The sequence below is a fragment of the Haplochromis burtoni genome, unplaced genomic scaffold (assembly GCF_018398535.1).
Source record: "Haplochromis burtoni strain Fernald_Lab_line unplaced genomic scaffold, NCSU_Asbu1 Contig_235, whole genome shotgun sequence".
Classification (NCBI taxonomy): Eukaryota; Metazoa; Chordata; class Actinopteri; order Cichliformes; family Cichlidae; genus Haplochromis; species Haplochromis burtoni.
Window position 1 is genome coordinate 219228 of NW_024582596.1, and position 25931 is coordinate 245158.

General features: G+C 43.4%; 2 protein-coding genes across 9 annotated transcripts in view; both read left to right on the forward strand.

Moving 5' to 3' along the window:
• The first annotated feature begins 64 nt into the window (after positions 1 to 64).
• sema4ab (sema domain, immunoglobulin domain (Ig), transmembrane domain (TM) and short cytoplasmic domain, (semaphorin) 4Ab) lies at positions 65 to 21057 on the forward strand. Of its 5 annotated transcripts, XM_005937805.3 has the most exons (17): positions 65 to 162; positions 330 to 467; positions 758 to 848; positions 2975 to 3141; positions 4684 to 4844; positions 5932 to 5991; positions 6477 to 6575; positions 6761 to 6854; positions 10181 to 10303; positions 10578 to 10705; positions 11296 to 11477; positions 12252 to 12396; positions 14689 to 14878; positions 15038 to 15153; positions 15932 to 16095; positions 17294 to 17388; positions 17685 to 21057. In XM_005937805.3, exons 4-17 carry the CDS (start codon positions 3045 to 3047, stop codon positions 18500 to 18502), a joined length of 2472 nt encoding a protein of 823 aa, XP_005937867.1. In that variant the 5' UTR covers positions 65 to 162; positions 330 to 467; positions 758 to 848; positions 2975 to 3044; the 3' UTR covers positions 18503 to 21057. The 5 variants fall into 5 exon arrangements, with proteins under 5 accessions (XP_005937867.1, XP_042082865.1, XP_042082866.1 ...); XM_042226931.1 differs by having other exon boundaries at positions 330 to 848; XM_042226932.1 differs by having other exon boundaries at positions 67 to 162; positions 363 to 848.
• A 3596-nt stretch (positions 21058 to 24653) lies between these two features.
• The window catches only part of si:dkey-81h8.1, a 9957-nt gene continuing 8679 nt past the window's right edge, over positions 24654 to 25931 (forward strand). For 2 of the 4 annotated variants that reach the window (XM_042226939.1, XM_005937803.2), the window contains exon 1: positions 24655 to 25124. The gene's annotated coding sequence lies outside the window, so the exon portion shown is untranslated. Of the gene's footprint in view, positions 25125 to 25931 lie in introns of all 4 variants that reach the window. The other 2 variants (XM_005937801.3, XM_005937802.3) reach the window with 2 other exon arrangements.

A 25931-nucleotide genomic window follows, 5' to 3' on the forward strand; every position in this document is an offset into this window, starting at 1 on the left:
TTTCCAGGTCACTGATAATCCTCCCCAATCTTCTTTTCTCCTCATTAGCCATCTTACCCGCTGCTGCTGCTGCTGCGCTCACAGTGAAGCCTGTGACTTATTCTGAAGAACACTAATTTCACATGCTGTGGCTTGGACCTTATGTTAGTGCTGGGAATACTGGTAAATAGTAATATATGCTTCCACTGTATGTAATACTGGGACATGACAGCTAAATGGATGTTTAGATCAGCAAAGAACTTTGAAATGAAGCTAATAAATGCATCGTCTCAAAGAGCAAACAACTGCGTTTTGATGGTCACATCAGTGTGGTTTGACTGATTCTGCAGCTACACCTGGTTTGTGTATAACGGGGTCTGCAGGTGAAACAACCCGAAGGGAGATTTTTGAGCCGGACGTCAGATCAAGATTCCCCAGCAAAGCATCAGGATAGAAATCAAGAAAAACAGCAAGATTCCTAACAAAAGGTATGTCCACACGTGACACATGTTGACCTCATGCCAGATATGTGTTTATAAAAACACTTTACATGTTGTGTGATATCAGTTCATATGAGCTAATGTAAAAAAATTCATAACTAGAGACGTGTTGTTCAGCTAACATACTGCAACAAGTAACAAAAAAGGAACATCGGTTGGTTGAAGACTTAATCGAACTCACAATGAAGGCTTGTCTTGTTGGATGTCATGTATATACTACTGACATGTACAAAGCAAGGGCAGGAACTGCTTTCTCTTCACTTCTCCGTGTACCATAGCCTGAGACATCCTGCATGTGAACTTCACTCAGAGATGGAGAAAGATAAGCACAACAGACCAGGAGAGGAGGAAGCGCAGTTATATTCAAAGGTAAGGATGCTGTTTGATAAACTGGAAATACAAAGTTTACATGTAAGTGTTTTTAAACCAGATGCTGTGTCTGTACATGGGACAGTGTCTTGAACAAAGGTAACTTTGTGTTATTTAAAAACAGTCATCAGATTAGTGCAGGTTAACTATTAGTTTACTGTACTGTGAAGTTAAAGTACTGAACAGCATGTGACTGGTGCTCATGGTTAGAGTTACATCTAGTGTTTAAAGTTAAGCTGGTGATGCTTCAGTCAGTCATTGAACTTTCTACTGTAGAGCATAGAAATCAGCCAGGACAAAGGCTGCTGAATGCAGTGGTATAAATGCACTCAGAGCAGCACACATCAGCTGATCACAGCCTGCACACTAAAGACATCTCAATAGAAATTATTGTGAGTCCTGCTCATCTGACTCATTTCCCTGTTTAGAGACAAAGTTGTTCTCTACAACAGGACATAGCCATTATTTATTTATTTATTTCCTTCTTTTTCTCTGCTCGTGTTCTACAAGCTAAGTCCACTTATTAGACTTGTTGGTATTCCCCGTGTACTGACATTATTTTGTTACTAGAATAATATTTTAGCCTTCTTACTTTGAGTACTTTTCAGAGCATGTACTTTTTCACTTTTACTTGTGCAAAAAAGTTTAATCTGACCATCCTGCAGCTGGACTAAACATCACAGCTGTCCTACAAACCAGTTTCCTGTCAGGATTTTGCTTTTTTGTTTGTTTTGTGTGTTTACTTATTTCTTCCTGGAAAGATAAAAAATATCACTCATCTAAACGATATGAGATGGAAACCTGTTGGTCATTAGTCAAGTAGTCAAACCCACACCAAGGTGTCCACATATTATTTCTAAAGGCCTTGTTAAAGAGGAGGCCATGCTGTATACACCAGGGGTCTTAAAGTCACAGCCCAGGGCCCACCTGCGGCCTACTCACTCTGATGTGCAGAGATATAATGCAGCCTTAAAGTGACTTTTTTGTTTGTTGTTGAGTGAAATGTTAAAATAAGTTCTTCAAATGATTGAATATGAAGGCAACATGAGCAGAGGCACAAACATGAGAGGGTGTGTTAGTTCACTGACAGACTCACAAACTAATGCGCACACTTATGTCTGCACTTCGGTTTTGTTAAATATGAACACAATGACAGCAGAAGTGCTGCCACGTGTGCACAGGCAGAGAGGACCAATGAGTTTATTTGGTAGTTCAATGAAAGGCTTCAGTTAGTTAAGAGGGAGGAAAATGCAGTTTTATCTTATTATGCAATATTTGATATTTTTAAAAAACAACCACATTTTCAGAAATGTTTTTTTGTTTGTACTACTTGAACACTAACGTGGCCCACAGCGCATTTAGTTTGAGACCCCTGGTACCTGAACCTGGGGCCTGAGGAGGGCCTGTTGCTCGGACGTTGTAATGTGTACGGCCGCCCTGCAGGTGGAGGCCGGGCTTCCTAGATCTGCGAATGGGAGGAGGCATTGTTGTTATAGTAAAAGCTGAACCACGGTCAGCGTTTTCTCCTCGCGTTACTGATCCGCGAGTGTTGGACAGAATATTGGTGGTTTGGGAGCGATGGAAGGAAAACGGGGAGGAAAGGAAACGTAAGCTGACTTTTCTGTCTTTGTGTTGTCGCTCTGTAAGTTTTTCTAAGATAGAGTTATTTAGCACACAAGAAACTGTCGTCATTGCGTCGTTACTCCACGTAAAACGCCCCAGCAGTAATCTGTAAACTCTGCGGGCTGTGCTGGCGGAGCCGTCCGCGTTACAGGGTCGAGCTCATCTTCAGGTTCATGGTTTTTAAATCAGCGACATCTCCACACTGTGGAAACGTCGAGGCGCTGCCTGAGCTGTGACTCTTCATCACAGCAAGAAACAAAGACACAGCTGAACAAACAAAACGCAGCGACGGACCCATGTTCTCCTCATGTCCCTCCTCATGTTCCTCCTCATGTCCCTCCTCATGTTCCTCCTCATAGGTGATATCTCTGATTTCTAAACCTGTAGCTTTGATGCTTAGGCATATAAACATTAACGGAGTTACACAAACTCACCGTTGAAACAACACAAATCAATGCATTTGATTAGAGGACTGTACGGTAACGTGTGTGCATGTGTCTCAGATGGAGTGATGGACAGCAGAGTATGTGAACTTCAATGTAAACGAGGCCAGACTCCATTATTCCTGCTGTGATGGAGATCCCCATCCTGCTGCCACTCGCCCTGGCCTTGCTGGGGTTTCTGTGCCCATGTGTGACAACACTGACTCCCAGAGTCTCCTTCCCCATGGGTGAGTGAAGCCTTTGAAACATCACGTGCATTTTTACCCCCTTTATCATGTTGGGTCATTTAAATGTATTGGGGATAGAACAAAGCACAGCGATGTGTTTGTTCTCTCACGTCTTTCATATACGAAATCGATTCTTGTGCACAAATATTGTGCTGAAACCTCATGAATTTAAAAAAAGGGCAAAATCATGTTAATCAAATTAACTGGGACACAAATGTAGTTGACAGTTATCATGTTAGATGGAGTACTGTGAGATTGTACACTTCAGTGTCTGATTATAATGCAAGTACAGGGCACTGTTTCAGTGCTTGTTTCACATGTAAGTAAAAAAAGAGGTTGAAATTCTGGAAGATGCATAAAAAATAACAGCAATAGTATCCGTGCACAGCCACTTTCAGATCTCTTCAGAGATGTTCGGTCAGGTTCTGGTTGGGCTACCCAAGAACATCGACACAGTGAAGCCGCTCCTTTGTTATCTTGGCTGTGTTTCAGTTCCTCTGGAGCAGGTTATCATCAAGGATGTCTCTGACCCTGACTAGTCCCCTAGTTCCTGATGGCGCATGATGCAGCCCCCACCGTGCTTCACTGTAGGGATGGTAGGTGCTAAGGTGCTAAGCAGTGCCTCCAGCTGAGCAGTGCCTCCAGAGTATCCTCCACATATGGTGCTTGGTATCCAGGCCACAGAGTTAGATCTTTGTCTCATCAGATCAGAGAATTTAGTTTTTCATGGTCTGAAAGTCCTTCAGGTGACTTTTCCACCTGGCCGTACAGGCCTGACTGGTGGAGTGGTGCAGAGATGGTCATTCTGGAAGTTTCTCTTTTCTCCACAAACCAACAGTGGAGTTCTGTCAGAGTGACTTTGAACTTCTTGATCATCTGCCTTACAACGGCCCTTTGACTCCAAGCGCTGGTTCCAAACTTCTTCCTGAGGCCTCTGTGCTTATTGGGACCTTCAATGCTGCAGAAATGTTTCCTCTCCCCAGATCTGTGTCTTGGTTTAATCCTGTCTCCGAGGTCGGCACACAGTTGGTTGGACTTCACGGCTTGGTTTGTGCTCTGTGACATGCACTGTCAATTATGGGGCCTTAGACAGGTGTGGCATCCAATCAGCTGTATTTATCACCAGTCACGTGACACTTCACAGATTATCAGTGGAAACAGAATTGAGCTGACCTCAAGTTTGAGTGTCGTAGCAAAGGCTGTGAACACGTATGTACGTTATATTTTTTTACATTTCAACCTTGTTTCACTTTGTCATTATGGACTATTGTGTTTAAGCTTTGAGGTAAAATGAATCAGGTTATAATGAAATGTGGATTCTTTCTGTGTGCACTGTGAATTGTGTGTTTAGTGTTGAATAAGTGACTAGATAGCGTGGTCACAATATTTTCTGTGACATAATAAACGTGGAAGAGATGTTTCGCAGACACCGAGTTCTTCGACATCTAAGCAGTTAACACTCTGTAGCCGGTTATATCTGGATCCTGTGGATATTTAATCCTAACATGCTTTGTCCTGATACAAACTGCTGTTTGATAACAGATAGTCCTGGGAGACGTCTCATCCGCTTCAACAGCCACGATGTCAGCAACACCACCACGCTGCTGCTCAGTGAGGATGGGGACATATTATATGTTGGAGCCCGGGACTCTGTGTTAGCACTGAATGTTAGCCACAAGGACAGCATCATACTGAGGAACAAGGTAGAGGCTGACTGTTGACAGATGCACACTTATGCATATTGACATAAAGTCACTTGAGATTATGCAAATGCAGATCAGATGGTCTCTGTTAGGAATTAGACTGTGAGGCTCTAAACAGGCGTCCATGTGACTACCAATTGTTTATGACGGCCCGACTGCAGAGACAGTGAAACAACCATGTCTGTGCCCTGCTGGTGGACTTCAAAGAAGCCTAACAGGAAGGACTACTTGGCTGTGAAGTCTTCAGCTTCCTGTGTCTGCGACACAGTACAATCACTGCTTCACCATCACCTGTACTTTTTTAAATTTAAAGAACTCAAAAGAAAAACAGCAAATTTTTTATTAAACTATTCTAAAGTATTTTTGCAAAACATTGCAGGCAGAGTCTCTGTTGCCAAGTTAAAATATATTGAAATATTTATTGTGTTTAAAGCATGAAATACTGGCTCAAAGATAGACGAGGAACCTGGCGCTTCATCCTTGTAGCCTGCACACCACAGCCTGCTTCTATTTTCATTCATTTTTTTTCACACTTGACGTTCAGACAGTAGTTTGAGAATTAGATCAGGACCTTTTCCACGTCTCCTTTCTCGTGTACTTCTATGTTAGCTAATCTTGCCACATCTTGGCACAATCTGATAATCCAGTCTGTGGACTAGGGAGTATGTCCAGTATGACTAGTTTGACGTTTGTGTACTCGTATGTACCTCACACATTCAGTGTCACAGTTTGCAATAATCACACAGTAAAAAAGTGAAAGCATTTTTAACTGTTCCTGTTTGATGTGCTATTTAAGTCAGGAGACCACAATGCAGAAAACAGTATTTTATGTAGAAGCAGGCAGCTTTTTAAAATCGCTAAATGAATTTCTAAAGGTCCTTCTAAACATTCGGACAAACACAAACTGGGTTAAATCCTTTGTGACTGTAAAACTTGTAGTGCCTGCTTTTGGTGTGTTTAAAAAAAAATGCAGTCTCGAAAAGAAATGTGTTCTGGCCCGTGCTGTGATCTTTCACATCACGATCTTTACACAAACCTGCGGCTGTGGTTAATGTGAAGAACTTGATGAACTCTCCTCTTCTCTCAGCTGGACTGGAGTCCTTCACATGAAGACCTTGAGCAGTGCTCCATGAAGGGAAAGAAAATGGTAAGTGTTCTGTTTGAATGTATGAACAAATGCTTTGAACCTGTTAAATTACAAATATACAAACCAAACGAGACAAAGGTGCCAATAATGTACCAGCCCATATGGAAAAGATATATATATAGATATAGATATATATAAGATATATATAAATCTTATAAAGTTTTTATCTGTCTTGTATGAAACTTGTATGAAAAGCATACAAGAGTGAAAACACATATAAGGTCCCTTGAAGAATTATATAATGAAACTTGTATGTTTTGTATACTTACTAAAAAAAATATATGAAAGTACTGAGAAAGTGGCCACTTTCATGAGTAAATCATATGTTTTTACTATTTCTTTTCCATATGGGAGCTGGCAGTTACAGTCCCTTTTGATGTAACATGAGAATGTTTGAAGTTGAACCAACAGGTCCTGGTTTAGACAAACCGTTAACAGTTTTACATGAGCTGGTTTTGTTGAAATGTTAAACTTTGTGTTTCCAGGCTGATTGTCCCAATTTCATACGTGTGCTGCAGTTCCTGAACACCAGCCACATCTATGCCTGTGGAACGTTCGCCTTCAGTCCACGCTGCACCTACATCGTAAGGCATTTAAGTTGTTAGTTTGTTTAACACTGTGACAGTGTTACAGTGTTACTCACTGTTTAGTGATTGTAGCATAAACTTGATACAAAAAAGCTTGAATTTCCCTTTTTGTGTGTTTGTAGAAATGGTCCATTTAGCATTCACTTCAGTAGCAGCTTGACTTTTTCTCTTTGTCTTCCCAGAACACTGACACATTAACAATGAGCCTCAAGCCTGATGAAGGGAGAGGTCGATGCCCCTATGACCCTTATCAACGCAATACGGCTCTCGTTGTAGGTGAGGAAATGATGCCACAGCATGACTGGATTATTACAACTCTATTTTGGTGTCTCCCAGTGATCCCTGTCCTGTCCCTGTCCCAATCATCCCTGTCCCAATCCCTGTCCCAATTATCCCTGTCCCATATCCCTGTCCCAGTTATCCCTGTCCCAGTTATCCCTGTCCCATCCGTCCTATCCCTGTCCCAATTCCGTCTGTCCCTGTCCAACATCCTGTCCTTTCCCTGTCCCAGACATCCCTGTCCTGTCCCTGTGTCCCATATCCCGGTATGTCCTGTCCCTGTCCCAGTCATCGCCCTGATGCACTGTGTCCCAAATCCTCCTGGTCCGTCCCAATCATTCCCTGTCCATGTCCCTGTCCCACACATCCCTGTCCTGTTCCCTGTCCCATATCTGTCTGTCCCTGTCCCAGTCACGTCCTCCCTGTCCCAGTCATCCCTGTCCCATATCCCTGTCCCATATCCGTCCTGTCATCCCTCCGTACTCCAGACTGTCCCAAGTTACTCCCTGTCCCCTGTATCGCCTGTCCGTAGCATCCCTGTCCTTTTCCCTGTCCCAGATCATCCCTGTCCCAATCATCCCTGTCCTGTCCCTGTCCCAGTAATCCCTGTCCTGTCCCTGTCCCAGTTTGTGCAATGAGGAACAGAACAAACGCTGCCAGTCCTTTAGTAGCGGGACGTGCTCACATTCCAGCACCAGCCAAATCGTCTGACGTTCCCCAAAGAATACTGGAACTGGCTGGTCTGCCATGGCATCCCATTCTCTTCACAAATGAGAGCACATCATTTCAGGGAAGAGGACGGTCAGTTTTCTTCTTCCCTTTATCACCTTTTGCTAAGATATCTGGGAAAGGCATCTGTTGAGTTAAATGAAAAGAAGGGCAAACAATTAGTAATCAGTGACTAAACACTTCACATTGGGCTGATACTAAGGATTTTCTTCACTGGGAAGCTACACACAAACTGAACACACAGTGTGAGGGAAGGTAAGATGATGATGACAGAGAAACAGACGATATATACAAAAGAGGGAATCAGGCAGAGAGGGGACGCAAAACTGAAGACACACACGAGATGAGGGACTGTCACAATAAAACAGCAAGTATCACATACGCACACAGATAAAGACACGTGAGCTTGACATAGAGACAGAACACATAGATATTGGACAAACACACAACACAACTGGGAAGAGCACAACAGGAAACTAACAACCAAGGTAGAGAACTGTCCCAATTGTCCCTGTCCCAGTCATCCCTGTCCTGTCCCTCAGTCAATCCCTGTCCTGTCCCTGTCCCAGTTATCCCTGTCCTATCCCTGTCCCAGTTCATCCCTGTCCTGTCCCTGTCCCAATCATCCCTGTCCTGTCCCTGTCCCAACACCAAGGTAGAGAACGAGAACCATAGTTACCAAACTCAGACGTGACGGGGTAGATACTTCAGAAAGAAAACTAAAAACCACTGAACCACAATGCTGCCCAGTGCTTCAGACAGTTTCAGGTTTGAACAGGCTCCAGTGTTTGCTTTTCAACTGTCTCTGTTCATTGGAGCAAAAACCAGGGCTGGACTGGTAATCTGGCATACCTTTGAACAGTACCAGCAACAACTAGTTACAACTAGTAACAGCTTGTAACAGCTACAAGCAGCTAGTAACCAGACCCGCTGCTTGCATCAGCTGTGGAGAAGTAAGGAAGAGATGGAGGAAGGTGAAATTAAATGGTAAGAAAACAGATGAAGGGACGTAATCAGGAAGGGAGAGATTCAAGGATTAAAATGAACGGTTGCTTTGATCACGAGTCACTGCTAATAGCTCAAGTGTGACTTTTAATTATTGTCACATGTTCCAACAGTATCCCTGTCCCAGTCATCCCTGTCCTGTCCCTGTCCCAGTTATCCCTGTCCCAGTTATCCCTGTCCTGTCCCTGTCCCAGTTATCCCTGTCCCAGTTATCCCTGTCCTGTCCCTGTCCCAGTTATCCCTGTCCCAGTTATCCCTGTCCTGTCTCTGGCTGGTGGAAAATGCAGGATTGCACAGCTGCAGGATTTATTGGGGAATTCACAGCATGAAGCACTTGTGATGAATTCAAACACGAGCAGTTTTGAAGTTAACCTGGGTAGTAATGGTTCTTGCAGAGCTTATTACCTTCAGGCTGCAGCTGTGCAGTGTTTGCTGTGACCACCTTTATCCTTCATCAGAGCCTGAACTCGGTTCAACACAGTATGAACTTTGTTACGTTTCTTGTTATTTCTTTAATCGCTCTCAGGAATAGTTGTCCATGTTCTTGGAGGACATTTCAAACTTCTTATTTGAATGTTACCCCAACCTGTAAATGCCTTTTTTTCGATTAGTGAAGGCTAATCCACGATGATGGGTGTGCTTTTACTGCATTATCAGCCGGTTTGGGATCTTTGTGTTGCTGAACATGAAGCCATTACCAATCACAATCTTTCCATTAGTAGATTTTTGATCATTGTTTTAAAGATAAAAGGCCTTATTTCATCTTTTACCTTGAAGAAGGTCGGAGGTCCAAAGTAAGGTGATATTTAGAATGTGCATGTCTCAGTACAATGGCAGTAAGAAACACTGCTTTAAATGGCTTCATATATCATCATTATCACTTTGACCTGCAGATCAGTCTGTTGACCTTGAGGAGGTCAGAGGTCAAATGTGACATGACATTTTAAATCTTTATCAAATACTTTCTGCATGTTGATTGCGCACGCCACACATGCAAGTTATAGCGCGACCAATAAATCAGCTTGGTGAACGTAAGCCGGGGGATTATTGACATGATTCTACTGTGTAAAGTGGAATCACGTTGAGTCCACTGAGAACTTTCATCGTGTTTACAGACAGTGTGTATGCACACAACCATGCTGCCAGCAGTGTGTATGCACACAAACATGCTGCCAGCAGTGTGTATGCACACAACCATGCTGCCAGCAGTGTGTATGCACACAAACATGCTGCCAGCAGTGTGTATGCACACAACACATGCTGCCAGCAGTGTGTATGCACACAAACATGCTGCCAGCAGTGTGTATGCACACAAACATGCTGCCAGCAGTGTGTATGCACACAACACATGCTGCCAGCAGTGTGTATGCACACAACATGCTGCCAGCAGTGTGTATGCACACAAACATGCTGCCAGCAGTGTGTATGCACACAAACATGCTGCCAGCAGTGTGTATGCACACAAACATGCTGCCAGCAGTGTGTATGCACACAAACATGCTGCCAACAGCCACAAAGATGGTCGAATATATTTTCATTGTGTCGCTGTTGCTCGTCAGTATGATGTTAGATGTTGTCATGTGTCTCAGATGGAGAGCTTTATACTGGCACTGTGGCAGACTACAGGGGGAACCGGCCCGTCATCTCAAGGCACCTCAGCGAGGGCAAGCGTGTCGACCTGAAGCTGGATGACACATTAGGATGGTTGGAGGGTGAGTGCAGCGAGTTCTTCCCCAACCTCAGATATTTGAATTTCTTTAATATTAGATACGTTTATGGCGTCTTAGATCAGTATCAATCCATTTGTTTGCTGGCACATCTTGTCTGTTACCTGTTATGTGGTGGGAATCACAAACATTGTAATAAGTGTTTCTTATTTCTGTTTAATTCTTGAAAATGTACTTGGATTTCCAGCTTTACCATGTCTTTCACACATTGTTTCCAGTAACTTACATTTCTGCTTATGTTACCTTCTGTTTGCCATAGATCCAACTTTCATCAGTTCCACATTTATTCCAGATGAAGAGAAAATTTATTTCTTCTTCACTGAAGTGGGCAGAGAGTATGACTTCATCGACAAGTTCATCGTCTCCCGCGTCTCTCAGATCTGTGTGGTAAGTGGGAACGATGGTGTCTACGAACTGTCCAAAGAGATTCTGCAAAGATTCAGCAGTGCTCTGATATTTGGAATTTTCTCCCAGGAACAAACAAACTTCACGAACAGACCCAACCTGTCACGCAAAGACTAATAGTCCTCATTTAGACACAGGAAACAGACAGCCAGTCACATGTGTGTCCAAGGCTACAGATGCAGTTATAGCATAACAAACCTTAAAATGCACTGAATGTTATGTGTTTATGAAATACAATGGGTGAATGTGCCTGCAAAGCCCTTTTAGTGGTCAGTAAGGCTGAATGTCACCATCACAGGCTGTAATAACAACTTTGTCTCAACATGAACTGGAGTGATGTCAGTATTTAAGAAATCCCCCTGTAAGGTAACTTCTTAGTGCGTCTGACGGTGCAGGGGAACTTAGTCAGCAAGGTGAAGCTGAATTTGTGACTCCACCCACATGACTGGATGACATCTCCAAGATTTCTACCTGTCAGGATTGTTATTCATAATTCTGTCAAAGGGCTGTAACTCTGACCTTTCTGTAATATTATGCACATGATAACATCACAGTGTTCTCTCATTTGTCAGAGTGATGTTGGAGGTCAGCGGACCCTGCAGCGACGCTGGACCACGTTTGCAAAAGCTCAGCTGCTTTGCCAAGCTGACCATGAGCTGCCCTATAATGTGCTCCAGGACATAGACACCCTCCTGCCTGCAGAGGGCGCTCCTGTGGATGACATACTCTTTTATGGCATATTCACCTCTCAGTGGTGAGTGATGATGTCTCCTGAAAAAAATCACCATGTTTCCATTAATACAAACTTGCTGTTGAGATTGAGAAGCACAGTTTTCAGATCTTTGACCTACTGTGTAGGTGAAGCATGCGTAGATTTGATCTTTGGGGCATTTAGAAAACTGCAGTGATGTATCCATGCCATCTGACCGGGGAAGCATTCAAATCTGAGGGATGTGCTCTTCTGTACCAGTCAAGGAAGGCTCTCGTCATGCTCACGAGTCCTCCAGGCAGTCTTTCTGTGGCCTTCAGGGGCGAATTGAGGGTTGATATAACCAGGGCTGCACATAAGTGGTCCGCAGGTGTCAAAATAAAAGACGCGCACCAGATAAGAAGTTGCAACGCACGTAAGATTTTCTGGAGGAGGACAGACATTTGTTTGGAACTCTTAAAGATGTCGAAGAAGCTCCTTTAAGCAGTTACTTTGGTCTTCCTCCACCTCCAAAGAATAGCAGAAGGAGTCCGAACCACAAAAGAAGCGCGTATCCTCGGAAAAGTGGTTGCAGGAGGTGAGCTGGCTTCAAACAAATGATGAACGCACAGAGATGTGGTGCAGAATGTGCCGTGAAAATCCCACTCTAGCAGACAAAAACAGCCTTTATATGGACGCAAACGCGCGTTGCAACTTCTTATCTGGTGCGAAATACTATTTAAAGGACGCACATTTAAGAATGAAACAAGTTGCTTGCCGTAGTTCCATGTTTCTGATTCTTCGTGACTGTATTCTTAATGTTTGTTTTTGATTAACCAGGTCTGTCAACTCTGGGCGATCAGCAGTGTGTTCCTTCCGCCTCACTGACATCAAATCGGTCTTTTCTGGTAACTACAAAGTCCTGAACCGGGACACATTACAGTGGAGTGCACGGGTTCAAGAGAAGGTCGCAAATCCAGGCGAGGTAAATGGTTACTTATGAAAACTTATTTAGAGTAAAGTCTCCATGAACCAGCGGGTGTACGTGCACACACGCTGCCTTCATGTGCAAAAACTAATTACATATTCACAGCTGTGAGAAACTTTAATTCTCAGATGTAAAAGTTTCACGATTATTTGTCGTCTTCTTCCACGTCATTACTGCCGTCTGGTCCTTCCTGCTTTCTCACTACTTTACTTCCTACTTCTGCTCTTGGTACCAAGTTCACACTTTCACAGTTAGCTTAGCATTCTTTATACAGATGTGGATAAAATTATTAGCATGAAATTTCAAGTTTTTGTCAAAATTTTGACAAAACAGAACAAAGGATTTCCAACATAGCATTTCTAAGCATGCTAGTTTCCTTTAGAAAGCATAAATGATATATATTTACTCACAATAATAGAATTATCTGAGAAAGTGTTTTTTCCAGGGTCAGTATAAATTATCCCCTGAATAAGAAACCAGGTTGTGCAATGATGTGCTTTAACTTTTTAAAGCTGAAAGCTTATAAAATTAAGTTAAAACTGAGGTTCCAGTGTCTCGTGTGTCACAGAGAAAGCAGCAGCCGAAAACCAAATCAAATCTGTTTACATGAGAAAAATGATTTTTGATGCTCACAAAGCAGGAGATGGATACTCAAAGTTATCGCAGCGTTTCCGAGTTGTTCTACTGAGATGTATCATCGAGAAATGTAATGAGAGCCGAACAGGACAGAACAACTGTTGCAGAAGTGAAAGATTTTAAGAAAACGCTGCCACAACACGAGTGAATGACTTGGCCGAGTTGGGAATCGGCGTCTCAAAGAAGATGATCACTTGACTCCTGCACAGGAACTTACGACCTCAAACCAGACTCAGCCTGGAGCAGGATTAGGGGAAGTGCGTGCTTTGGTCAGATGACATTAAACTACAGCTCTTTGAGATGCTTCTTATTTTTGGATTTATGAAGAAGAAGGATATGTGACCATTTTAAACCTCAAGCACTCGGCAGCAGAAACTGGGTCATCGTTTGTCTTCCAACATGACAACAACTAAAACGTACGTCTCTCCTGGTGAACGTTATCGACTGACCTGCACAAAGCTCCGACTCGGATCTCGCTGAAAGTCTGTGGGTGAACTGAAGAGAAGAGTCCATGTCATCAAACCTGGAGGAGCTACAACAAACGACTGCAGCCTGATATACAGCAAAAAGTGAAGAATAGCATCGGGGAGCTAATAATGTTAACCTCAGTATTTATTGGTTTTTTGGAAAGAAAAAAAAAGTTTGGATGAAGTTATTTGGAAAGTTGTGTCAAAATTCCTTTCTCTGTTTAGTAACACCGGGGAAATTCAGTTCACCAAAGTAAATGATATTTTTTTGATAACGACTGTGTTGAGTCTGTTCCTTCCCATCCCCTACAAGGCCACCTGGGTTGGCTGGAAGACTGTTTACTTAGCCTGGCAGGGCGAAGGACACTGTCTCAGCTGAACTATGGACACGCACACACAGACATATACTGATACTGATAAGCACTCACCGACGCATCACCCTCCCTACCCCGGATCCAACGCCACCTCCAACGCTTACCTCCCCTCTGATGTGGACATCGGGTCAGCTGGAGGCGCAGTCGAAAGATTGCAGCGGTCCCAGATCAGATGTCCACACTGGAACTCTTTCCCATGTTGCTGTCTGTGTTTATTGTGCTGTGGTGTGTTGATATCTGTGCATTCCTGTATTATCCTTCTGTGTTACACATTTCGATGTTTTTTTCCTGCTACCTGGCCTGACCTGTCTCCCCCCAATGTGATGATTGTATTGTATGTACGGTCGGCAAGGTCTGTCATCTCGGTTGTGGGCAAAAGACCTGCAACTGACAAATAAAGGCTATCTCATCTCATCATCTCTCATCTCACCCAGATTTTAACATATTTCCTTTTCCATACTTTCATATTTCAACACACCCACTAATGTGTTCAGAATATTGTAAACCTATTAACACTGTAGTCTTTATTATAAATGTTTTCTTAAAAATTCTTTAAATGCTCTACTTCACATTTCAAAGCGCTGTTCAGATTTGAAACATGTAACTATAGGCAACATAACAGTCGGCAGGATGAAGTGGACGAGACCCACAGGCTGAGGTGTAACCTAAATACGTTCCAGCGTTGAGTGAGTGAGCAGGGAGCAGTTTCGCTGATGGCACGCTCTCTGCTGCTCATAATGTGCGATTAAAAAAGTGCCGCACAAATGGAAATGAATACAAAACTAATTAGTTTGTGTCCACTTTTGTGTTAGTGTGGCCTGCACAACGCCTCAGACAATGCCCTGCGCTTTGTCAAAGAGAACTTCCTGGCAGATGACAGTGTGCGAGCAGTTGGAAGGAACCTGACCATGGTGTCTGCTGAAAACACCTACAGCCACCTGACTGTCCAGAGGGTCCAGGCAGCCAACGGCAAACACTACACTGTCCTGTTTCTGCTTACAGGTAGGACTGCAGGCAGAGCAGTAAAATACACAACTAACACATTTCAAAGGCTGAACTCTTCCACGACTACCAGGCTGACACCTCACAGTACAGGTTATATCCTCTCAGCACTTCTTCTTGAATAGTTTTATGTTATTAATGATTTCTTTTCTGTTTCAGAGTCTGGTTACTTGCATAAAGCAGTGCTGCTACTCAGAGGGGCCCATATCATCGAGGAGATTCAGGTCTTTGAGCAGCCTCAGCCTGTCAGGAGCCTGAAGCTCTCCATACCCAAGGTGCACACTGCTGCTGACCTTTGGTGGTTCAGTTCCATTTAGGTTTTTAGACTATTGGAGGCAATGGAGACAAAGACGTGGCAATGACCATAGAGAGTTCCTGTGTGTGTTAATTATTTATGTATTATTATTTAGCTCCAAGCTACACTGCTAAATAAAGTAAAGGAACACGTAGGAAACACATCTCAAGGTCACGCTGGACGTTCATACTGATATGGACCGACGGACACATCAGGGACAAAAGGATGTCACATTGTTGGATGCAAATGAATTCAAAGACACACTGAAAGATCAAAATGAAACTAATGATATGGCAGACTGGTCCATTTTGCCCAGATTCCATTGCAGCAACTCAAAGTAGTGCTCAGTCCTTTGTATGTTCCCCACGTGCCTTCTATACCTGACAGCATCAGGGGAATCTCCCAGTGAGACAGCAGATAGCGTCGTGGGGAATCACCTCTCTGAGCTCAGGGACAGTCTGAGGTGCAAACTGGCAGCATCGAATGGGACGTGACATAATGTCCCAGAGGTTTACCGTGCACTCGGTTCAGTTATCTATTATTTTTATGAACACGCTGGAGTCCTTAACTGATCAATTTGCAAGTCTGGGTAAAAAGTAGACTGGATCTCTGTGTTGTTCCAGATGTTCTGCAGGTAAACCGTTTGAACTCAGTTTTGCAAACTAGATAAAGTTTCTCCATCACAGTGAAGCAGGATGATGTCATTGCGACAGAGTACTATACAGACATGTCTGAAGGCTTATTCTGTCCCACTGCAGGGAGTGATTTATATCGGCACGTCGGAGAGCGTCGTGAAGGTCCCGACAGCTAACTGTTCTTTTTACTGGACCTGTGCTCAGTGTGTTCTGGCCCGAGATCCCTTCTGTGGTTGGGATCCTGCCAGTAGGGTCTGTGTGATGGTCTCTACAACAAACGCTAACCTGTGAGTAACACTACATTTTTATTATGATTAATACGTTCAGCACACACGATCTGCTCACGTTTTTATTATGAAACACAAGGTTGCACAATGAAACTACATCAGCTGAGGAAGGAGTCGGTAATACCAAACTGTGCAAAGCTAGTCAACTTTTATTCTTGACCTTGTAGCTTTTGAGCCGGTAGCACAGCTTTGTTTAAATGAATCATTTACAGGCGCGACCACACATCTGGATACTCCAGGTGGGATTATACAACATCCATGTAGGAATTTCCTCCCTCTCGGTCAATGTTTAATGGTCTTGTTCTTATTCAATTCAATTCAGTTTTATTTATATATCGCCAAATCACAACAAAAGTCGCCTCAAGGCGCTTCATAGATACAGAGAAAAACCCAACAATCATATGACCCCCTATGAGCAGCACTTTGGCGACAGTGGGAAGGAAAAACTCCCTTTTAACAGGAAGAAACCTCCGGCAGAACCAGGCTCAGGGAGGGGCGGGGCCATCTGCTGTGATTGGTTGGGGTGAGAGAAGGAAGACAGGATAAAAGACATGCTGTGGAAGAGAGACAGAGGTTAATAACAGATATGATTCAATGCAGAGAGGTCTGTTAATACATAGTGAGTGAGAAAGGTGACTGGAAAGGAAAAACTCAATGCATCATGGGAATCCCCGGCAGCCTACATCTATTGCAGCATAACTAAGGGAGGATTCAGGGTCACCTGGTCCAGCCCTAACTATATGCTTTAGCAAAAAGGAAAGTTTGAAGCCTGATCTTGAAAGTAGAGATAGTGTCTGTCTCCTGAATCCAAACTGGAAGCTGGTTCCACAGAAGAGGGGCCTGAAAACTGAAGGCTCTGCCTCCCATTCTACTTTTAAATACTCTAGGAACAACAAGTACTTATCTACTTGGCACCTTTCTATTCTTCCTGAGCACTCAAAGCGCTCCGTGCAACTTGCCTCACTTTTTCCTCTGTGAAAGTGTGTTGTAACATTCACACACATCATACTTGGGTTTGTACCTTGCCCAAGGATATTTGGCAGATTGAAGCAGCCAGGGATCAAACCACCAACCTTCCAATTAATAGATGACTGCTTTGTGAATTTCATGTTTTTACTTCTGGTTTGAGGATTGGTCATCAGTGGGGAATCTGTGAAACCTAGTGCCCACCTTCTCTGTTAATGGTTTCCCTCCTCAGAGGCCAGGACATAGAAAGAGGAAACGCTGAAGAGGCATGCAGCAGTGTTTCATTAAATCACAAGAGCAGATTTGGTCCAAACAAACTGCCTGCGGGTGAGTATAACATCTTTTTAATATCTATTTTAGTCTGAAGATTAAATGGAGGAGAAAAGTCTAAAAGGAATGAAATAAATCATGAAAAGTCACACGTCTGAGGTTTTGTGTGGGCTGTGAGTCAAACATATAAAACATGAATTTGCTTTATTTAACTTTTACTTTTCTAATTTAGACATGATTGTGTGAAGTTCAGATTTTTCCAATAGATTCTTGTTTAGAAGCACGGTCATTGTTCTTAGTTTCTGTGATATCCAAACACCTGTTTCTGATGCAAACTATAATCTGTATGTCAGCCTCGTGTCCTCCAGGCGAGCTGGTGTCTGTGTCTCTGAACGAAGTCGTGCGGCTGCAGTGTCCAGCAGCATCACGACTGTCTCAGCAGCTCTGGGAGCGTCCCAACAGTCGGCTGTCCTCAGACTTGTATCTGAACTTGGAGGATGGGAGTCTGAGCTTTGTGGCCACCCCTGCCACACTGGGCCACTACCTCTGCCTGTCCACTGAAAATGGCTACCAACAGACTATGGCCATCTATCATGTCAAGCAGAAGACCAGCCCTCTGTCTCAAACTCCAACCAGCTACACCCAGCCTCGGACAAATGCGATACCCACAACACAATCTATGGCCAAGCCGGGATCTGGACTCCACATATCTGTAGGAACAGAAACGCACCAAGGAGAGTCTAAGACAACGCCATCCAACAGGAACACTCAAGTCACCACCAGACAGCTGGGCAAAAACCTGACCTCATGGACAAAGCAGCCTCGACAGAGAGAATTAGAGCTCCGGGATGGGGAAGCGCTGCTGGCCGCCCAAGCCCCATGCTATTTAAAGGAGCTGGTAATTGTGTCACTTTTGCTAGTGCTGTCCCTCAGTTTGTTAATCACCATATTTCTGTTTGTCATCACACAGCGCTGCAACCACAGAACAGCCCCACAAGCAGCAACCATAGACTCTGACAGAAGGACCCCTGTAGAGCAGGAGGCCCGAAGGGCGAATGTGTTTCTGAGCAAAAGGAATGAACAAGGACAGCAAAGTGGACATGGCAGCGAGTTGGTTTGTAACGCTGCGCTTTCAGGTTCTAATGGACATTTGCCTAACACCCCCATCTAAACAGAGGTACAGTGTTACAGATGAAAAAAGTCACGTGGCACTCAAAGACTCCTGATCTATGGGAAGTCTTTGGCAACAGGAGGAAAAGGTTTTTAAAACTTTATTTGAAGGGCGAGGAAGTAACGCAAAGCATTTTAAAGTGGTTTTCATGGGATTTGACTTATTATTCTATACATGCAGTTTTAATGTCCTGGTGTACATTGAAATTACAGCTCAGTTTAGGTCACAAATAAGGTCCCATATGCAACTGAAAGTGGCTGCTGAGGGTGGCCATCCTAATCGGTAAGATCTGTGATCGTACTAATAAATCAAAGAACTGTGCGTGGGATCACTTTTCTCAACAGCCATTTACTGGCAGCATTTGTGAGTATTGTTGTGGTGGAATAAGAGGCGTGGGGACATGAATGTCTCACAAATATAAAGCTTCAACCGTTACACCTAAGTGCCAGACCCTTCCTCGAACCCTCAAACAGGCCTTTGAAGGGTTGTGAAAAATGTCTTCCACAGTGTCATTGCTGTGATCTCAAATAGCCGGACAACAACACACAACAAGACTGTAAAATTACACAATTGTGCCTGTTCTGCACAGCTACATTTGGAACAGGCGCAATTGCTGTATAACCGTGTGTGTTGTAACTGCCCAGTCTTTTTCACAGCTCGAACTGGTGTATTGATGGAGATCAAACATTTGTCACACTTGGTACTGGACCCGCTGAGGTCCCAGTTCTGATAACTGACTTGTCTGTAACACTTTCACGGCTGATTGCCTGAAGCTGACACGCTTTTGTGTGGAAATAACTGGAATAAAGTTTGCACACGATTCTAAAAAGACGGATTTAGCAGCTGTTTCTGGCAGCCGTAGCTTTGGTGCTCAGTAATTGTGTTCTCCTAAACTGTAACATTTAGGTATTTGTAAGGAGTGGTGACAAAAACCTGGTTAAAATCTCTCTGAACAGGAGCACTGATCCAATGAAAAGCATAACTGTTGATTAGCTGTGACGTGTTGGTTCTGAATGTTCTGGTTGGTCGTCATATTATAGCTGGTTATGTTCTGACTATTCTGTTCTCTCTTGATAGCTTCATTTGGTAAAAGGTACAGTTCTGTCCAATGCAGCTGCTTCTTTAAATATTTTTATAGATTAGTCAAATGCAACACCAGTAACTGCCACAGTCGGCCAGTTGTACAGTTGTATGCACCTTTTAGAACAAGAAATCATTTGTTTCCATATATTACATTTTGATCAAAATGTGTAAGGATCAGAAAATGTATCCAAAGACGTGCGTGCGCATGTGTGCGTGCGTGTGCGTGTTCACATAACTTTGTAGCACATGGTCAGGGTGAGTCAGCCAAGTTTCTTTTCTTGTGTGACAAAACAAAGTGAATGTGCCTTTGCTACATGTTATGTGACGATCCTGTGGAGCTGTTTGTACTTCTCACCATTTGGACACGTCAATAAAAAAATCATCCACAACTGTAATAAAGACTCAACATATTTATATTCACTTCAATAAACAGGTTTCTGAAATGTTACAAAATATATAAAAAACCATCACATTTATTTTTATGTCTTCTCAATTTTTTAACGACTTGGAAATCCGTCTGCTCTGCCATCGTTCAAGTCCTCTCAGGACGCTTTTGTACAGCACTCAATGAACTTCTGTTAAAACCTAAGTAAACTACACAATTCACTAATAAAACCACCTTTCGCAGCATTAACTTGAACTTGAAGTCTTTCACGTTGCTGTGGAGGAATTTTGTCCCAGTGCTTTACAGGGTTCCTTCGGTTCATTCATCCATAGTGTCTTTAAGGTCCTGCCACAGCATGTCATTCAGATTGGTTTGCTTGTATATTTACTGTTGTGCTTGGGATCATTGTCCTGCTGCGTGATCCAATTTAGGCAAAGCTTTAGCTTCTCAGAAAGATGGACTCACATTTGTTTTAGAATGCTTTAGTATATAGAGAAGGTGCCCAGGTCCTTTGGCTGCCCTCCACCATCATGCGTGACACTTGGTGAGAGATGTTTGTGCTGAAATGCTGTTTGGTTCTCACCACACGTGATGCTGTACATTAATGATAAACATCTCCACTTAGTTCTTTGGACAAACAGGAAGTAAACTGGTTTGTTTAGATCCAACTTTTCAAACCTAAGCTGTGCTGGCATATTCTTGGTTTGGTCACGTTTTCTTCAACAAACTTTGAGTTTCTCTCCCGACTGTTTCCATCCTGCTGTGTCTGAGCCAACTGACTGACATGTTTCATTTCCACGTTCATAAAGCTGCTATTGAACCTCACAGCAGAAGGAATTGGTTTATTTTTATTAACACTTTATTACCAATTTAAGATTCGTTTTGTAGCACCGTTTTTCTCTCCATGCCCAATGGTTTGTCAGAATTGCTCTGAAGCAGATGGGAAGTCTTTTTCGACGGCCTCTCCAAACTCACATGCTGGAATTCTTGTTTCAACCACCACCTGGGCTGCATAATTGGAGGTGAGCTTCCCTCCCTCCAAGACATCTACAGGAAGCGGTGCCTGAGGAAAGCGGGGAGGATCATCAAGGACTCCAGTCACCCCAGCCATAAACTGTTCAGACTACTTCCATCAGGAAGGAGGTTCTGCAGCATCCGGTCCCGTACCAGCAGACTGAGAGACAGCTTCTTCCATCAGGCCATCAGACTGCTGAACACGTCATAGACACCTCAGCTTCACTACTGGAACTTCAACATTATGCACTCCACACTGTATATAAATGCCACTTGTTTTGCACATATTCAACTCTGTATATTTTATATATTTTATTATTATTATTATTTATTTTATTTTTTTTACTATTTAATTTGTAAAAATGTGTATACACACACACACACACACACACACACACACACACACACACACACACACACACACACACACACACACACACACACAGGAAAATATTTAGTATACACATCCAGAAATGCATACACTATTATATATTGTACATATATTTATTAGTTTCAGGTTGGCCATTCTTGTATTTTGCTCGTTTGTGTTGTTGTGTTTGCACATCTCTGTTGCTTGTGCGGCTCGCACACAAGAATTTCACTCGCATGTGCTGTGCCAGTGTGCCTGCACATGTGATGTGACAATAAAAGTGATTTGATTTGATTTGATTTGATTTCGCTTGGCCTGCTGATACGTGTCAGCTGCTTCTGAGAGGCTACCCCTCTGCCAGGGGGTTCCCAGCACACCCCATGTTTAGGTGTGCTAAGCCTGTCCTGCATCCTCCCCTGCCGTGTCCCCCCTTCCTTACCAAAGAGGTGATGTTGTATGTCTCAATAGCAGGGATTGGTCCATCAGTGCTCTTCCTTTAACCGCAATCAGACACACGATGCACCCAACCCTAACACCACCTCCTGCTGGTGGTGGGCCTACAGTGACCATGCAGCTTCTGCAGGCTGCACCTGGCCAGGCCCCATGGGCTAAAGCCAGAGGGCCAGGCACTCTCCATTGCACTCCCTCCCCAGGCCTGGCTCCAGGTAGGACCCCGGTAACCCTTTCCCAAGCAGGGACACAGGTAAGTAAGTAAAGTGTATTTACATACACCAACCTGAAGACAGAAAAGGTCATGAAGTTTTGTTACTCGTGGGAGTCCATTAAATCACTCATTGTCTGCCCCATCACCCAGGACCTATTTGTCTTGGGAGACCCTCGTCAACATAGCCTCTGAGATCACGGGGCACACAAACCCTTCTACCTAAATAAGTCAGCAATTCCCGAAGGAAAAAGTGGCGTTTTACTCACATGGGGTATAGTGGGGGTGGGGTACTGCTGACATCAACTGGGGACATTGTTGGGCAGTGGAAGAAGTATTTTGAGGACCTCTTCAACACCACTAACACGTCTTCTGTAGAGGAGAAACAGTCTGAGGATGAGGAGAACAACTTGCTCATCTGTAGGGACGAGGTCACTAAGGCTGTTAATCTTCCTCTTGTGTTCCCCTTGTTGCATAGATCATGGTAATAGTCCTGGCACTACACAGTGTATACTATATTTCTCTGAGTGTGCTGGGGACCCCGTGCTTGGGGTGGACCAGTTTGGTTGTTTGAAAGCCACAGAGAAAATGCGTCTCAGCTGTTCTGATTCTCCTGACATATATAAGGGATCACTACGGGTTTTCTCTTAGGCAGCGGTTGTCCTTCTCTCCTGGATCGGCTGGAGCTTTCAGTCCAGCTGGGATAACCACATTTACTCAGGGCCTTCTTGATGTTCTTCTGCCTCCCGGGCTGCTGTGTCTGTGGGGATGAAGTTCACTCTGTGTTGTAGCGTCCTGATGACACCCAGTTTGTGCTCCAATGGATGGCAACCTGATCCGTATGCACTGGTTTACGGTACACGTCGACTTTAAATGTCCCCCATTACTGACGGGAATTTCACAGGCTATCCTCCATGGTGAACTTGATGTGTTTGTCCACTGAGATAATGTGATCAGGGGATTTCGGTACATCCTGAGATTTGATTAAAATGTCTTAAGGAGTGGAAAAGTTATTTTGAATTTAATGGCAGGAATATGCCAGACAGAGCCATGTTTACCAACGTAAGCACTTTGGTGTACCTTCGGTTTTAAATGTGCTATATAAGTAAAGTTGTATTGTAACGTGTGTCATCTTCTCTTCTTCAGCAGCTTATAAACATCTGGAAACTGAAGAGCCCAGTTGCTGGACTTTGTTGTAGAATGTGAGAACTTGTAGAATAAAACTTGAGAATGTGTCGTTTTTAATTTACAGTTACAGAAAAAAGTATGAAAGTACTGAGGAAGACTCTTTGAAGGAAACTTACCATGGCTCCCTGTGGTTGTCAGTCCAGCATGACCTCTTGGTCTTCTGCCTTCCGATTGGCTGACCTCCACTTCTCCAGTTCCTTGAACGTCCCCATTGTTCTGAGTACTGGACAGTCAGAGTGCTGTCACACGAGTAATTCTTATGTTGGCAAAGAGAAAGTACCACTTATAATCAATTCTGATCATTAACGAGAAGTTAATGGCCTTGTAAAGTTAAAAGGCACTGTAGACCCTTCAGCACGACCCTTTAAATAAAGCGAGTGTATACATATGTTTGAGTTTTTATGTATAATTTGGACCCTGTTCAAATTAAAGAAAGTCTAAAATAAATTCAAACTTGTGCACCCATTTCCTGTTTTTTAATGTCATTAATAATGTATGCTGTACAATCTTTCCATCCTGGAAAAAAAAACACAAGAAACAAAGAAATCACTAAGTAGATTTTTTTTGTTTGAAGTTTTAAATCAGCAAACAAATTTTACTATCAGACAGATAACCCAGGTAAGTGCAAAAGGCAGTTTTAAAATTTCATTTATTTCATTTATTAATGGGAAAAGCTGCACGTGCCTTGGTATAAAAAAGTGATTGACCCCTGAACTTAATAACTGGTTGAGCCACTGTTGTTACAGCAGCACAGGAACAGAGCAGGAGGGAGGAGACAGCCAGGAGCAACAACAAGAGACAGCATCGACACTTTAGAAAGGTACAGTAAAGAAAATAAGTGACATCAAGAAAAGAAGTAAAATCTTTAACCATTTCAATTATATTAACAATACAAAGGCAGAGTGTAGAGTCTGCAAGAAAAGGATATCATACAGAGCCGGCTCCACATACAGCCTGCACAGCAGCCTGAGAACTGTCCACCCATCAGTGCAATGGGAAGATAAAACAGTTGAGTGTCATATTAATGAAGGTGCCAGTGTGTCTACTGCAACTGCTGCTGCTTCACCTACAGCATCATGCAGTACACCACCACAAGCACCTAAACAACCCAGAGCTCTATGAGGCGCTTTTTGCAGAAGTCTGTGACCCAGCAAGACAGAACTCAAGTCATGAAGAATTGGCAAAAATGACTGCACTTAATTTCCAACCCTTTTCAGTTGTGGATGATAAAGTTTTCAGGAAGTTTATTCATGCACTAAATCTTATTTTATATTGTTGTTGATAATAAATTAATTAAAGCAACAAAACAACCTGAAGTGCCGCTTGGGAGCCGAAAGAGCCGGAAGATCCGGATCTTTTTAGTGAGTTGAGCCGAAAGAGTATGTTCTCTAAAAAGAGCCGGAAATCCCATCACTGCATCACAAAATATTTTTCTCAGAACTGTTTGGGATGTTTTTTGGTAAATCTCAGATGAGCTGTGTGTTCTTTCCGGTTCTTGCTTCAGTAATAACATCCGAAACAAAATAACCGCTCATATCTGCTGTTACTTTTATTGCTAACTTTAATATCTTACATCTGCCACTGACTTACTCTGGCAAAATCTCGTAGATGGCGACATTAAGTCTTTAACACTTCAGCACAACTTTAAATTTGTTTTTACGACCGAGCGCAGACGTCAAGAACGGAAAGACGGTTCTTGAAGGTTCGCCGGTGTTCATATTAAAGGTGCAGTAACGGGACAGCCTGCTAACGGTTCTGCTGCCTGCATTCGTGCATGTGAAACGCATGACACAGCATCAGTCTCCTGCAGGGGCAGGATCCACCCGAACACACCCCGCTGCAGTCTGCAGAGCACTCGCAGCAGGCTTGGTGCTCTCCTAAAGCTGCTCAGTATCTTCTGGAAAATCGCGACACAGCTCAGGTAAGATCGTTCACTGCAGTCATCGTTTGGTTATGGACACTGCGGGATTTTATTTTTCTCATTTTGTTTGTTTGTTCTTCCCTTTTCTTTTTTCTTCGTCTTCATAAATATATAGATATATGTACATCAGTGTGAGTTAAATACTGTGATGTGTGGGAATGTCCAAAAACTAGGCAGTGTGATGTTATTCTCATGTTGTGGTGCAGCGGTGCCAGATCTGACTGCGGTCCTGCGCAGCTCTGGTTTATTTTTAACTGCAGAAACATCATCATCAGCGTCTCTGTAGGCTACACATGCATTCATACATTCTAGCTCATTCATACAATAATTTAAATCTCGATCTGGAAAATGAGTCAGCACATGAATCATTACGATAATCGCAGATTTGCAGTCTGCCAGTAGCTGCATCGCTCCTTTGCTGATCCATCAGTGTTATTACTGCTAAAAGTCGAGCCTGTGACCTTGACAGAGACAGTCTGGAGACATTTTAGTTTTATACAGGGGACAGGTTCACTGATCTTATAGTGGAAACAGTAAAGACTTGATGATTTCTTGATGTACCCTAAATTTACTAATACAGTAATCAGAGAGTTTCAGTTTTGCAGTACTTTGCAGGACCTGCATGTGTCCGTGAGCAGCCAGTAGGTGGATGCACAACACCTCCAACTAGCAGACATGAGGTCAGGATACAAGGCAAACAAAAAGAACATGGAGTCCACAGTGACAGAGGCGAGAACATCTCAGTGCAGCAGCCCGTCCAAGTGCACTGATCCCAACACGGGACAGCATGCACCTGCAGCTGGATCC